Source organism: Hemiscyllium ocellatum, chromosome 28, assembly GCF_020745735.1.
Source record: "Hemiscyllium ocellatum isolate sHemOce1 chromosome 28, sHemOce1.pat.X.cur, whole genome shotgun sequence".
In the NCBI taxonomy this organism is placed as follows: domain Eukaryota; kingdom Metazoa; phylum Chordata; class Chondrichthyes; order Orectolobiformes; family Hemiscylliidae; genus Hemiscyllium; species Hemiscyllium ocellatum.
Window position 1 is genome coordinate 16,087,577 of NC_083428.1, and position 15,880 is coordinate 16,103,456.

The 15,880-nt window shown below is 39.1% G+C and overlaps 1 protein-coding gene across 1 annotated transcript in view; it reads left to right on the forward strand.

The window, feature by feature from the left end:
• Nucleotides 1-14,185, forward strand: part of fgf22 (fibroblast growth factor 22) — a 109,965-nt gene extending 95,780 nt beyond the window's left edge. Inside the window, exons 2-3 of the mRNA XM_060846039.1 lie at nucleotides 6,221-6,324; nucleotides 12,963-14,185. Of these exons, the coding sequence (XP_060702022.1) occupies nucleotides 6,221-6,324; nucleotides 12,963-13,157 (299 nt within the window). The 3' untranslated portion in view covers nucleotides 13,158-14,185. The remainder of the gene's footprint in view (nucleotides 1-6,220; nucleotides 6,325-12,962) is intronic.
• Nucleotides 14,186-15,880: the final 1,695 nt, after the last annotated feature.

Genomic DNA, 15,880 nt, shown 5'->3' on the forward strand with positions numbered 1-15,880 from the left:
TACAGCATCTGAATAGCCTTCTAACAATTTTCGTTTAAGAAGAATAGTCACTTGGCCATGACATCAGATGATACAAACTTCTAACAGATCCTCAGTAACAAACAATGCTTCCAGATGGTAAACGGAGAGAAAAAAATGGTTAAAATAGTTAAAAGCTGGTGTCTTGAAACTTTTACGTCAGCTACACTCACCAAACCCATATTTTTCCTTTAATTGCTGAGATGAAACATATTATTTCATGAATTGAAATTCCATCATTACAGTTATGAGTAATGTAAATTAATGATGAAATTTTTCAATGATTCTTCTCAGAAACAGTAGTAAATACTGGAGAGGAATACTAAAATTACCTGTCTTCATCAGTCATGAATGTTTTTTGGGTCCATTTTCAAAATTATTGCTGCAACAGTGTGGCAAGGACTATTCCATCCCTGCAGCATTATGTTCTTTCTCCATGTCCAAACAAATAGAACTCATCCCTGTGTTTCAGAGGGCTGTAAGGCAGCATTCAAAACTGGAAGCTTGGCCTTGGGATCATGCAAAACTACTTGCTTGCTACGCTTAGAATAAAAACTCTTACTCAGTCCAACTCATTTAAATAAGGTCCCTCAGTGTTTATTTTTGCCCATTGCTATTATAGTTCATATGCTCAAGTTTGGTTAGCTGAATGAGAGAATTGCTACAAGCACCATTTGCCAGTGTCTCATGTTGAAATGCTGGCCTCTGAAATTGGGTGCAGGCCATCGCACCAATAAAGCGATATCCTTCACAGTGGTTTACGAAGCATTATGAACTATTTCAGTCAGTTCCCTCTCCTTTCCAATGCCAGTTGAAGCTTTTCCATGGTGCTCTTTTCGATATGATACTTATAAAAATAATCATATTATTTCTTCTCCTTATCATTTCTTTAATGATTCCAGGGCTGCCAGATGAGTTCCAGGCAGCAGTGTTTGACTTCATGTTGACTTCATTGCAGTGGTGCACAACACTAACCCACAAATAGTGCAAAAAGTGCAAACTAAAAATGCTTAGAATCAATGGTCATTTGCTTCATTTGTCAACTGATCAAAACTTGAAATTTTCAAATCTTTTCATGTTGGATCTATTCAATATGTGAAGGCAGCTTTTACTAATATATTGCCACTCTGAGATTGCTGACTTGTCTTCAACATTACACAGTAACCCTAAATCTAGCCCTATTGTTGTGAATCTACACTCCCAAGGCCATGAGAGACATCAATCGGTCTCCTGGTTGTATAGATGGGAGTACCTCACTTCTCAAAACTTTCCTAAAACCTTTGTTTCAATCTATAATCCATGAGCACTCATAAGTTCATAAATGAATGCTCTGAGATAGTCTCACATTGATGCACTCTGTTACATTTAGTATGCGTTATATTCGGAGTAGAATTTTTCCAGCTCTGTCTGAGAAGTGCCTTGAATCCCAATCTCTGGTTACAGAATGTCTGATTTTACACTTTACCAATTTTGGTTCAAATTACATTATTGGAATTCATTGGAAATTATGGGTGATGAGTAATGTCACAGCCTGACACGCGAACCTTTTCAGGTTTGATTGCTTTAGGAAAGTGACATATAAAATAGTATCATCTAGCCCGTAGCAACAAGATTGTAGATACCAGAAGACTCAACACATTGACAGTTGCAGGGAAATACAACTTAAAAATGCATAACAAGGTGATGATAGGTCATCAGATTATGAAAGTGGCATGTCTTCGCCTCCAGTTAGTTTTGGAAACCAAGTTTGTTTTGATGCTGGTTCTATTATATTACAACAGTCAATTATTTTTCATATGAATATACATAACTTCCCTCTCGAGTTGCTTCCTTGGGTGTAGCGACTTAAGCTCCTGCAGCCCTCATGTTTTCAATAGTAAGATATCAGCTGGTAGATAATTGTACATTTCAGTTGAGATAAAATGTTCTGACAATTTTTCACTTAATGATACACTGAAATTAACAAACACATCTTCTTGCAAATGGATTGTGCTCTTTGTAGGAGTGATTATCTGATTTTAAAATTTCACATTGAGTCTCACCATCCTGACTGGTGCAATCATAGCAACTGATACCCCTGATCATCTTTGCTATGGTTGTGCATTGCAATTGCTTTGATCCAAAAAAATATATTCAATCCTGTGAGTTCTGACTTTGAATCTAGGAGGCCATTTAGCCACTTGGCTGGAGATTTGCATGAGTTAGAAGATGGGCAATTGGGCAAATTCATGCAGCAGGATGGCATACCAGTTGCCTGACATGTTACCTCAATGGGATGTTTCTGGAGGCTAATTCACAGTGAGGATGGTTACCTGCCCAGTGGTTTTAGGCCGGCCATTTGGAGATAGGTTAGAGAGGTTTCCTAGATGTTCATGATCAACAGCTATTCTGCTAAATCACCAGTAAGTGATTGACATCTGTCACAACCATTAAGACTGGTAGATCATCAAAGAGCCAATGTAAACTGCAACTGCAGGGTGTCCTATAGTGAAGGTGTAAAATATTGGACACCAACCACCTCCAGCCCCCAGTCTATCCATGAATGAGCTGCTCAAGTGCAAATGTCAGAGCCTTAGATATTCAATCCTTCCTTCCATGGGATTTCTTTAGGTACATTTGCACACCCTAATTGCTATTGTCATTGTGGTTGGACCAACTGACCTGTTTCTGTTGCCATGCCATCTAATCTGATGATATTTAACATGTAAGAATTGTAACTTCCCTCAGTAGCTCAGAAATATGAGACAGTGTGGGCTCGGCAGCTTTACAGAGCAGAGAATTTCTGATGTCAACCCATGATCTGCATTGAGCTCCTCAATGTCAACACAGGTAACTGTAATGTAGCTACAACTGTCCTCCTTGTTGCTGGACTATGGAGGACAAGTTCAGCTAAAGTTGACTTTCCAATCTAGAAGCCTTTGCTGGGAGTGCAGTAAAGGGATGCCTGGTGAGGTCAGAATTGTATGGGCTGTTCTTTCATCAAAATGCTGTCAGCGTTCACTGTCAAAGTTTGCACATGACTAATGGATAACCATTGAAACCACAGTGAGCTGTGCTTCAGGAAGTACTCATTGTGAACTGAAACTAGGGTGGCCAGTGATGGAGACTGAAATACCAGATACAAATGACATTCCCACCCATCTACTAGACAGAGAAAGGTGGCATGGTGATTATACCACTGGACTAGTTATCTGGAAATTCAGACTAATGATCTAAGCCCCAACATGCCATTTAAATTCACTAAATAAAATCTGAAATTAAAAGCTCAGTAATGGTGACCGTTAAACTGTCATTAATGTAAGAACCTATGTGATTCATGAATGCCTTTTTAGAGAAGGAAATCTGCTTTTACCCAATGTGACTGACATAGGTGCCGCTGAATTCAAGTTGGTGTCTCTTCATTGCTTTCTGAAATTGCCTAGGAAGCCATTCAATTTAAGGGCAATTAGAGATAAACAATCAACGTTGGCTCTGCCAACAATGCCAGAAAAAAAAGACCAGTAAAACTTGGAAATAATGGTACTGGTCCAAACTAGAGATCCATACTAACAGATGCAAGATAACTTCAGATCAATTCTGTAATTTCTACATTATACTGAGTTTTCCAAAAGAATAAGTTTGTTTTTCAAAAAGCTCCCATATGTGCCATACATGCAAAAGTAGCTATGAAACCAATGTAGGATTATTTTTCCTGGGCACTCACTAACTTGGAAATTAATTGAAGCAAATAACTAATACAAAAGCAGGTGCTGGGAATCTGAAACATGTACAAAAGAATTAGTGAAACTCAGCAAGTCAGACAGTGTCAGTGAATTTTTAATGGCATTTGCCCAGAAAGAAGAAACAATAAAATTGGCAAATGACACATTCTAGTCCGACTCATCTTGTATTCTTCAAGAGGAGGTGCAATTCATCCAATAGGTTCATTTCCAAGTCTTGGAATTACTGGTATTTCCCTCTGTGTTGTACAATATTCTCGATGTGGGGGTGCCGGTATTGGACTGGGGTAGACAAAGTTAAAAATCACACAACACCAGCTACCTGATGGAGCAGCGCTCAGAAAGCTAGTGCTTCCAAATAAACCCGTTGGACTATAACCTGGAGTTATGTGATTTTTAACTTTATAATATTCTTGGTCTTGATGCACTGCCAAAGAATATTTACACAGAGTCTGCTGAGGGATGAGGAAAACATTAACTTTGTATTGGTATACCTTACTGTGAATTTGTCTTGCCAAAGGGATGCAGGAGAGAGCAACATCATGTGATATTGCATTCCTTCCTAAGGTAATGTACAGTTTGTCTCCTTATATAACACAATTGGACCTAACTTGTTATATTACAATTTGGAGTGATTTTACACAGTAGGAAAAATTTGTTCAGCTTGCAATGCTTGCTTTAGAGCCACTGTCAACACTGGAGCAAGATCCTGGTTGTTTTGGGAAATGTATTCTGTGATTTTGTTCACAGTTCTCAGAGAACTGGATGGTCATTTGCATATCCCTTGTAATAGATAACAGGATTTGCTGTTAATAATGTATTCTTCACCCAATGATTAATTTTTCCTTTTTTTTAATGGAACACTATGTCAGTCTTGTTGGTATTATAAGATACCATCTATTTGGATATTTCAAAGCTGAGGATTGTTGTAACTGCAAATTAAACTGTAACTTCTGTCTGACTCAGCATTAACTGAACAATATCAGAGGTTAAACTTAACCTGACAGCTTCACAGACACATCCATCTGCTACAGGCCCAAGAATCATTTTCCTTTCCACATGAAAAATGGTGTGCCTGATTTCATAGCTGTCATCTTTCAGTCATTAAATCTGAAATAATTTGATTGCAGAGGCAAATTTATCTTTTTGTAAATAATTGCCTGAGAGATAATCATAGAAACAAATTGAGTTCCGTTCAATGAGATTTAACCCCACATCATACACCTCTCCACAAAGTGGGAATGGTGCAGTGGAAAGTGAGGAGAGAATTAAGGGTAAGAGTGAGTAGAGGATCTTCCACCGTTCCTGCAGTGTTCCAACTACACCATTTTATTCCGTCTATTAAAACTGTATACCTCACAATTTGGGCTTAATTTACATAGAAATGGTGGTATCATAATGTTTGAAATTTTGGGGCTTACCAATGGCCAAACCCTGGCAAAGTCATGGAGTGGCCAGAAGAGGCCACGGTATGTTTAAGAAAATATTTACGATAGAATTATTGTGAGTTAGGAAGAGCAGGCGTGCTTCCCAGGGCTTCTCAATGAGTCTATGAGCCTTTCAGCCCATCTTGCCTCTCACTCTCAGTGTTAAGGTCAAGTGCCAACTGCCCTTTGCAGCAGTAACACTAAATATGCAAAGACCACATCCATCCATCCTTACAGGGCTCTCATCATTTTGCCCTGTTATCACTTTGGTTATAGCTTTGTTTGAGGGTTCCTATTGAACTCCTAGAAGGAAAAAAAAACAGTACAACTTGGAAATAATGCAATCTGATCTTAGTTGACTCTATACCCATACAGGGAACTCCAGTTTGAGCCAGTACACATATTTCCAAACTAGTTTTCTTTACTGTGTTTTCATTTGGTCTTAACTTTTTGTTAAAATGGAAGACAATCTTTCAGTACAGAGCCTCCGTTATTCAAACTAAGATGGAAGATGTAGTTTTTTCCTATACCTAACAATGCACATCTGGAAACAGACCTCAGAATCTGTGCTACAAAACTTGCATGTTAATCCATAGAACAATGCCACATCTTACTCTTGGCCACAGAAATTATTTCCAATTGATTTTCAGTAATGATGTTTGGGAAGTCAATCAAAAAGTATGAAAGCAAGATTCCTCTTTTCTCTCTTAGTCAGATAATTAAGGCTTAAGTTTGCAGATTTTTCTGAACGGGCAATATTTATTATTAATTAGATCCTGAAAACAGAACAGAATAATGCATGTGAATGTTATAAAAAGGACAGTCTATGTTTAAAAGCAACTGGAAAAACCCACATTATTACTTCACCATGTAAAACACGCAAGTTCTATAAGAAGTGAAGGAAATGCAACATGAACTGTTGCACAATTGTTCTGAGCGTGAATGTAAAACTACATAGAATCATTGGGACAGTGATATCCCCATGCAACAAGTTGAGCTTATCAGACATGGGGAGAAAATAAAATTCTTAAAATGTATTTTCTCTTTCATTTACAGGTATAATGGAAATCAGGTCAGTTAATGTTGGAGTAGTCGCAATCAAAGCGGTCAACACTGGCTTTTATTTAGCCATGAACAAGAAGGGAAAGCTATACGGCACGGTAAGGTTATACAAGTAGCACAATTTCACATCATATTTAAAAGTCTAAATCCAATAATTTATCTTTAGAAACATCAGACTTAATGTAATAGCCACTCAGACACATCCATTGATTGACATGCTAGTGGCGACCCTGCCAAGTGGACTTCCAACAGCTCTGATGTGCATTAAATTGTAACTTGGCAATCTATTGCCTGGTGTTGGGGTTCACAAGGCTTTCAAGGCAAAGCATCCCATTCCTAAGAACTGCTGGCCAATCAGAAACAGGCAGCTCTTCAGATCTACCAGCATCACCAGGAACAGAGGCCACTACTAGTACTGCAGTATAAGGCCTTTGCTCAGGGTCAGAATGGCATCCAATGATCAATGGTAGTACTGTGGTATGCAGTGCTTTGGAATTCCACTATATTGACTCCAGACACCTTGAAATTTCATGGCATCATTTCAAGCAAGTACAAGGAAACTTCATGCCAATTATCACATGATGAATCAGTACTCCTCCATGTTGAACACCAGTTGGTGTTTGGCAGAACCACCACTGTCAGAATTGGCCAAGTCCTCAAAGAAAACTAAGTCTGTGGCAGGTGTTAAGAGAACCACCAAGAAACATAAAACCTACCTGAATTCAGCCTCACTGATCGATTACAGATGCATCCCTTCAAGATAGCATCAGTAGGAGTGACCACTGCAGAGTCAATGTGGAGACTTTGAGAATGCCCTCCATCTTGATAAATAGGATGGATCATAAATAAATCTAGCAGCCAAATCAAATCTGGGCGTCTGTAAGGCACTGTAGATTTTCAGCAACATCAGAATTGCACTCAACCACAATTTGTAAACTCATGGTCTGCTTATTCCTCACTAAACCATTGACATCAAGAACAAAAACAGAAATGCAAAAACTCAGCAGGTCTGGCAGCATTTCTGGACAGAAAGCAGAGTTAACATTTCAGGTTGAGTGACCCTTCCTCAGAACCAGGAGACCAATCTTTGTTCAGTGGAGAGTAGAGGAAGGCATGCCAGGAACAGCACCAGGCATAACGAAAATTGAATTGCATGAACCTGGTGATGCTACAATACCTGCCACCTTGCATGCTAAACAACATAATCAACATGCAATGTCGAAAAGTGATTTTATGACCAAAAGACTGAAGCTCTGCGGTCCTGCCAACTAATCATCAATGGTGTTGGATAATTAAATAACAAGTAGCACACCTCCTCAAATACTCCCATTGTGGGATCACTCAATGATGGTTAGCACAGCACATCAATGCTGAAGCATTTTCCTCCATCTTCAGACAGATGTACTGATTGGATGGACCACCATAATTCTACTGCATAACAGATGCCATTTCTCAGCAAATGTTGGTTCACCCCATGGAATATATAAACAAATATCAACACTTTAGCCACAGTAATGAAGGCTTATGCTCTAGAATTAACCCCAACAATATCCAGAATGTTCCAATGCAGTTAAAGCACTGGCATCAATGTTTAAAATTTCCCAGGCATACACTGTCTACAAAGAATAGGACAAATCAAACTCAGTCAACTGCTGCTCTAGCAGTCTTCTATTAATAATCTCCAAAGTGGTGGAAGAGTGTGCATCGATAGTGTTGTCCAGTGGTACTAGCTTAGCAATAACCTGCTCACTTTCAGTTTGCGTTCTCCTCAGCTGTGGACTTCTATTACAATCTTGATCCAAACATGAACAAAATATCTGATCCTCTGAGATGAGGGGAGAATAATTGCCCTCGATGTTAAGGCAGCTTTTAGCTGAGTATGACATCAAGGAGATCTAGTAAAAGTGGAGACAATGGGAATTGGGGGAAAACTCTCCACTGGTAGGAGTATTACCTGGCAGAGAGGAAAATGGTTGGAGTTGTTGAAGATCCAACATCTGAGCTCCGGGACATTATTGCAGGAATTCCTCAAGGTAGCATCTTTGGCTAACCCATCTTTTGCTGATTCATTAATGAACTTTGTTACAACATGAAGTCAGGATAGGATGTTCACTGTTGGTTGAACAATGTTCAGCACCATCTGTGAATTCTCAGGTAATAACTATAATTATTAATCTTGTGCTCAATTACATTTTCATTGCTGAATTTCCCACTATCAATATCCTGGCTTAATACTGACCAGAGACTGAATTGGACGAGCCATATACATACTTTGGCTCCAAGAGTCGATTAGCAACTAGGAATTCGGTAATGACTAGCCTGCCCTCCTATCTCTGCAAGTCTGTTTACAAGATACAAATCAGGATGCTTTGGAATAGACACTCCATGACTGGACGGTACAACTCCAACAACACTTAACAATAACTATCCAGGAAAAAGCAGCTTGCTTGATTGGCATTCCATCCACCACCTTCAATGTTCAGTCCCTTCACCACCAATGCTCCATGGAAGCAGTATGTACTATCTACAAGATGCACTGCAGCAACTCACCAAGGCTTCTCTAATAGCACCTTCCACACTCCCAACCACTATCTAGACAGACAAGAGCAGCAGACACATGGGAACACCATGACTCTGCATGTTCTCCTGAAAATGACACACTCTCCTGACATGGAACTATATCACCATTCCTTCACTGGTACTGAGTGAAAATTTCAAAACTCCCTTCCTATCAGTGCTGTGGGTGAACCTATATCTCAAGGATGTAACAGTTCAAGAAGGCAACTTAACACCACCTTCTCCAGGGCACTTATGGATGGGCACTAACAGCAATATCCACTTTCCATAAATGAATAAAAATAAAACATTTTCCATTATGTTTGATTAACTACTGATTGGAAAGAAGTACGTTGCATTTCTCTGCATTATCTATATTTAAAGAACATCACAGAGACTTCACGGGCACTGATTTGCATTTTGAAGTGTCATCACTTATGCAGATGAATATATGTTGTCTTGTAAATAAAATAATCTCACAAACAAAGCCAATATTTGTGGATTTTACTGAGAGATGAAAATTGGCTCAGACACCTGAACATTTTACATTCCACCTGAATCGGCAGATGGAGACCTGCACTCCCTCAGCAAGAAGCACAAATCCTGCCTTATGTTTTCCCTCTCTGTTGGCCAGTTATTGTGAAAGTGTCACCTTGCTCTGTAATATGTTCAATTTTTGCTCTAGAATAGGAAAAATGATCATGATTCTGGGCTGTAACTTTACTTCAGTAATGTACCCAAATTTTGTGGACTTATTAACTGAAAAGGGCAAGGATATTAGCCTATACTTGCCCACATTATTTATTTACTAAATACATAGCAGCTGTTAAAATAATGCCTTCTGCTGAACTTTACACCCAAACCTGCATTGGAGTGGATTCTGATACCTGCCACTGATACTATATTAAGTGTCATGAATTGCATCCCTGATAAGGGCAACAAAGGAACAAAACACAAAGGAAATACATCAGCTGGATCATCTTTCATAACCTGACACACAGTAAATTCCTATTTCACCACATGCTTCTATATCATGGTTACGGCCTTTGGTCTGGAACACAATACACCAGACTATCCTGGAGTCATCTGAGAAACATTTTACAAGCACTTGTTTTACCACACTAATTACCCAGTGAATTGGTCTTTCTTTATCTTGGACTGGAAATGGGTGGGTGGGGGCAGGGTCAGCTGGGATATCAACTTTTCTTGCGCTCATCGCTGACAAAATGGAATGCTTCCCATCTCAGGTGAGCAGCCTCAGCAGCCAAACCAGGGATTATGTAGCCAGCTACAAAGTGCACTTCTCCCACTTATAAGGCACTGTACTGGGCAAATTACAGTCCCATTGATGTTAAATATATCACCAGAAGGACTGTCACCTTCTTTTGAGATATTCTTGACTCCGTGCTGACACGAGGCTCCTGCAATGAAGAAATGCTTCTTTCACTGTCGTTCAACAACATGATTGAACCCCATTCTCCACAGAACATCTCTTTTTAGTGTTGTGTGGAGTTCCTCTTTTTGCATTGTAAACATCTGTGTACCTTCCTGGTTGCACCAAAAGGTATTCAACCATCTAAAACATCTTTGAAGAACTTTATGAGAAAATGTCTGTAACACAAATATTTGATTGCAGCATCTGCATCCTTTAAGTTAGTGTTATTTTCCTCAGGGAGGAATCTGAAAGTTTAACCTTTAAGCTTCTAAAATATCTTAAAAGCTCCTTTGAGTTGGTCAATTCTGCAACGTAAGTTATGTTTTGCAGTGGTATTAAACACTTGAGGTTTTTTAAGTATGTAAACAAACTATATTATTCAAAATGTTATATCATGAATATGAAGGGAATGTCATGAATATGAAGGGAAAGCAAGATAGATAATTGAGGAAAGAGCAACAGAAAGTTACGCTGACAGATACAGATTTAAAAAATGGAGGGAGAAGACTCCTGTGTCGACAATTAATTTGTGTTTGGTAGATCAGGCTTCTGTTCTCTAACTATTATGTGATATGTGTGTGCATACATAGACAGAAAGAAGAGATGCTGCATAAAGTAGAATGATTCATGATTCAGTTGCAAACCACATTTCAAACTCACAATGGGGCAGGTAAAAACTCATGACCTGGGTATTGATGTACTTGCTGACTCCGGGAATCATCAGTTAAATGTTTTATAGTCTAAGACTGTGAATTAGTGAATTATAATGTGGGAAAGAACATGGCCTTCTCACTGCATTGCAGTGTCAGCCAGCCCAATGGAATGCAATAATTGTAATTTTGATGAAAACTACTTGCAGTTCAGTGCTCCTTACAATTTGCAGCACTGTGAGCTGACCTTTTAGAACCTGCAAAGATGAGTTTGATAACTCAACACTTTGAATCTCAATCCTTGTAATCCTCAACTTTCCAAGTTGCAGCTTTTCTCGCACCACTATCTTGCACTTTGCTCCAGACAATGATGTCAACTGTAGCGCAATTGGCTGAAACCTTCAGGTCATTGACCTTTTATCAGCAGGTCAACTGAAGTTCAGTGTCTCTTGGCTGAAATGCAATGAAAAATGATGGAGCAGACACATCAATGTCTCTTAAATGTTAGGAATAGAAAATTCTGTCAACGAGCTACACTGAAATGAATCAGTCGTTGCTAATGATTTACAGATTAAAGGTTTTGCTGAAGACTACATCACAGACTTGGAGAACTGAACAGCCATTCCAACTTTCATTCTTCTGTTTTGCTAGTGGGGGAAGGGTCTTGAAGTAGGCAGATAAATAGAGTGAAACCCACCATGTAAATGTGAGGGGGAGATGGCACAATTCATATTTGACTGACTGGCTTTATACTTTGAAAAAGTCTGCAGTGAGCTCCTGTTCCGAGCTGGTTAGAAACTCCTTTTGTGGAGACAAATGAGAAAGGAAACTTTGGCAGTAAAGATAGAAACCAAACATTTCTCATAGTAATTCATAATAAAACGCTGAATTCAAATAGCAAAACATTTCTTTTACACATAAAAAAAACTTCCAACAATCCTTCCTACTACATGTTTGCTGTCTCTGATTGCGATTGAGGTAACAGCAAAATACTGCAGATGTTGGAGATCTGAAATAAAAACAGAAAGTGCTGGAGAAATTCAGCAGGTCTGGCAATGTCTGTGGAGAGAGAGTCCAGTGATTCTTCTTTGGAAGTAGGATTGAAGTAATCTTGCTTACAAACTATAGGGGTGGGCAAATTAGGATTGGAAATGAGGAGAAATTTCTTCATCTAGGAAGTGGTGACCCTGTGGAATTATCTGCCACAGAATATGGTTGGTGTCAAAACATTGAGTGTTTTCAAGGAGAAGTTAGATATGGTTCTTAGAGCTAAGGGGATCAAAGACTATGAGGAGGAAGCTCAAGCAGGGTACTGAGTTGGATGATGAACCATGATCATATTGAATGGCAGCTCAGGCCAAAAGGGCCAAATAGCCTATACTTGTATGCATAGAATCATAAAGTATTCTCCTATTCTGAATGGAAGTACAGGCGATGGATGCAACAAAGGAAATTTTCATACATACCGCCTGCCTCTTTACCCACTCTGCCACTAAAATTGCATACTCATCAAATCTACTCGCTGAGGGATAAATGTGAATACTTTTCAAATTGTAGGTGGTTAAAGCACAGAAACAGGCAATTGGCCCATTAGATTTATCCTGGTGTTTTTCTCCATAAATGTTCACAAATTACTGGTCTTTTCCCACTCCCTTGGCCACGCTCATAGGCATTTGCATTCTTAAGCCTGGTGTCTATATCCCCTTTTTAAAGAAGTTATGAATTCTGCTCCAAAGATTATGGAATTCTTGGTCACAAACAATCAAGCATCTTCTGTATAAATGAATTATCTCTAAGCTGTCCTGGTATTTGAGCCCTGGCATTATATTCCTGCTGGCTCATCATTGAAAAGATTTTCCTCCTTACAGTCACATTTGGACCATTGCATTGCACTTTCCAGCAGTTAGTTATAGAGTTCCATTGGTACCATGCTGGGATGAGGTTTGCAAGCTTCCCTCCCTGGGTAGTGTAGATGTGTATTTTGGAGATGGTGGTAAATGAAGAAACCATAAAGTAAGAAAAGTGAAAAAAAAGATAAAAATCATTGCTTGATAATGTCCTTTAACTGTTGATTGTCTTTTTGTTCCTTTTCTAGGAAGAATACAACAACAATTGTAAGTTTAAGGAAAGGATAGAAGAGAATGGTTACAATACCTATGCCTCTCTGAAGTGGAAGCACAAAGGGCGGCAAATGTTCATTTCATTAAATGGGAAGGGATCCCCTCGCCGGGGACATAAAACAAGGAGAAAACATCTCTCAGCACACTTTCTACCCATGATGGTGCCCTAGACATCAGCTTGTGCTCACATGCCCTGAATTGTGCATCATTACCAAGTCTTGCCATTTGATGCTGCAAAAAAAATGCACATTTCCTTTTTTTAAATCATGGATTTCACATACAGAGCTATTTTCTCTGCATAAAGCTTGCGCAAGCAACAGAACATTTACTGTTGTAAATACGTTTTCTTGGGACCATTTGCAGCACCTCTTCACCAATATAACTGTAGGACTTCTGTAGAGAAAAAGAAAACCCTTCAGCCACAATAGACAGAAGAGGGGGGAAAAAAGCAGTAGGATTTAATGGAACTATTTGTTTCTTTCTGAAATAAGGAAACCTGAAAGAAGCTTTCTTTTTGGCTTAGAGCATGAACAATAATACTGACAATACTATATATGTGTCTGGAGTTGGATGAGAGGGAAGGATAGAAAGGACAGAATAATTGTTGAGCACCTATACCAAAGTTCAAAATTGTTGTACTGCACAGAAGTCTATGCTCTAGTCCAAGAAAGACTGCATTTGTAATTTGCACCTGATTTAGAGAGACTATGTACAAGCAAACCATGAATAGATATCTTCCATAAGTTCCTGACTGCATAACAACTTTGGATCCACCATGGAAGATCCACATGTGGGATGTCCAAACTGATTTATTGTGAGCACTGAAGAGATGGATTTGTGACTGTTCTGTTACAGCTCACGACTGTGCTACGTAGCAAATGTTGCACAGGTTGATGTTGTTGTAGGAAATGGTCATATTTATGCAAATATAAATCATGGTGTTATTCGTAGGTTAATACAATCAAACATTTCATTGGAATGGAATGGATTTGCCAAACTACCAATATCACACCAGAACCAGGGAAGCTGGCTTTCATGTAATGTAACAACTCAATAAATCTCTTTCTTTCTTAGAAAGCACATGCAAGAGATGAATTCCTAAAGCTTTTAATGTGTTTCTTCAAGTGTTAACTCTTTTACAACATAGTGAATAAAGTGGTATCTTACTAATTATTAATTAATCTTGCAGTTTATGACATTATCTGAACCCTTTATTGTGTATTCACCATATTTGTGAATTAATGCAATAAAAATTGCCTAAAAATCAATGGCAGTTGCAAGCAAATATTGAGCGAAATCTCCTAGTATGGTTACGTTAATCAATTATTATTCCTCACCAATTGCTTAACTTTACTCAACAACATATTTTCAAGTATCAGAGCTCTACTTATAATCTCTCTGTCTAACACTAAAAGAAATTTGGAGTTGAATACACAAAGGCACCTACTGCTCTGATACTGACAATCAGATTAATTCTTAATTCAAACATAGCCTTGAACAAAATACACAGTCTGCAGACTGTAAAGAAAGAGAAAGGAAGATTGTAATTTGTGTAGCATTGTTAATCATCTTAGCCATGACAGGTATGGCTCATTAGATAACTCTCTCATCTCTAAGGCACCACATGGTGGGTTCAGTCCCATGAAAACATTGAGCAGTAAGTCTAGGATGTCACTCCAATAAAGTACTGAGGGAATGTGTTACTGTTGAATGTGTAGTCTTTCAGCTGAGACTTTAAACTGGTTGGCTGGATTGAGCTCCAATAACACTGAACAAGGACAACAGTATATAGAGCAATGCAGCCTGCTTGATTAGCAACCCAGCCACTATCTTCAATGTTCAGTCCCTCCATTTCTATGCACAATGGCAACAGTGTGTACCATCTACAAGATGGAAAGCAGCAACTCACTAATGGTCCTTTGACAGCACCTTCCAAACCCACGATTTCTAGCAACTAGAAGAACAGGACCAGCAGATAGATGGGAATATTACCACCTATAAGATCTCTTCCAAGTCATCCGTCATCCTGATTTGGAATTATATCCACCATTCCTTTGCAGCTACAACATGATATGTGTTTTTTCCAATGTTTCACCACATGTATACGTGGCTTACTTATCAATAGGAGAAAGTGAGGACTGCAGATGTTGGAGATCAGAGCTGAAAATGTGTAGCTGGACAAGCACAGCAGGTCAGGCAGCATCCAAGGAGCAGGAGAATCGACGTTTCGGGCATGAGCCCTTCTTCAGGAATCAATACTTACCAATACCTTATAACCAGATGCAAGAGATCAAACGGGTTGGAGATACTGTGTTGTAAAGATGTCTGGGAATTTAAGATATGCTCACCCTTTGCATTGCATGCTGACAACATTTCAAAATGGGAACCACTCACAACTACATCAATGGTTCTCTTTTGGAAAGCCTCATCTTCTGCCTTGGGACCCTTCAACCACATGGCATCAACATCGACATTGACTTCATTAGTTTCAAAATCTCCCCACCCCCAACCCTCCAATTCAGCACCACTGTTTTGACCTGTCCATTTTCCTTACCACCTATCCACTCCACCGACCTATCACAATTACCCTCGACCTGCATCCTATCGCCTTTCCAGCTACCTTCCCCCAGCCCCACCCCTTTACTTATCTCTCAGCTCCCTCCCTCCACTACATTCCTGATGATGGGCTTATGCTTGAAACGTTGATTCTCCTCCTTCCTGGATGCTGCCTGGCCTGCTGTGCTTTTCCAGTGCCACACTTCTTGACATTACTTGGTGTATAAGTCAAACCCTATTTTAGGAGGGATTTTTGAGGACTCAAATGTAAACTTGCACCCAATATCAATGTGTTTCTACAAGTATGCTTTACTTGAACTTTACGGCTTGTTTTTCT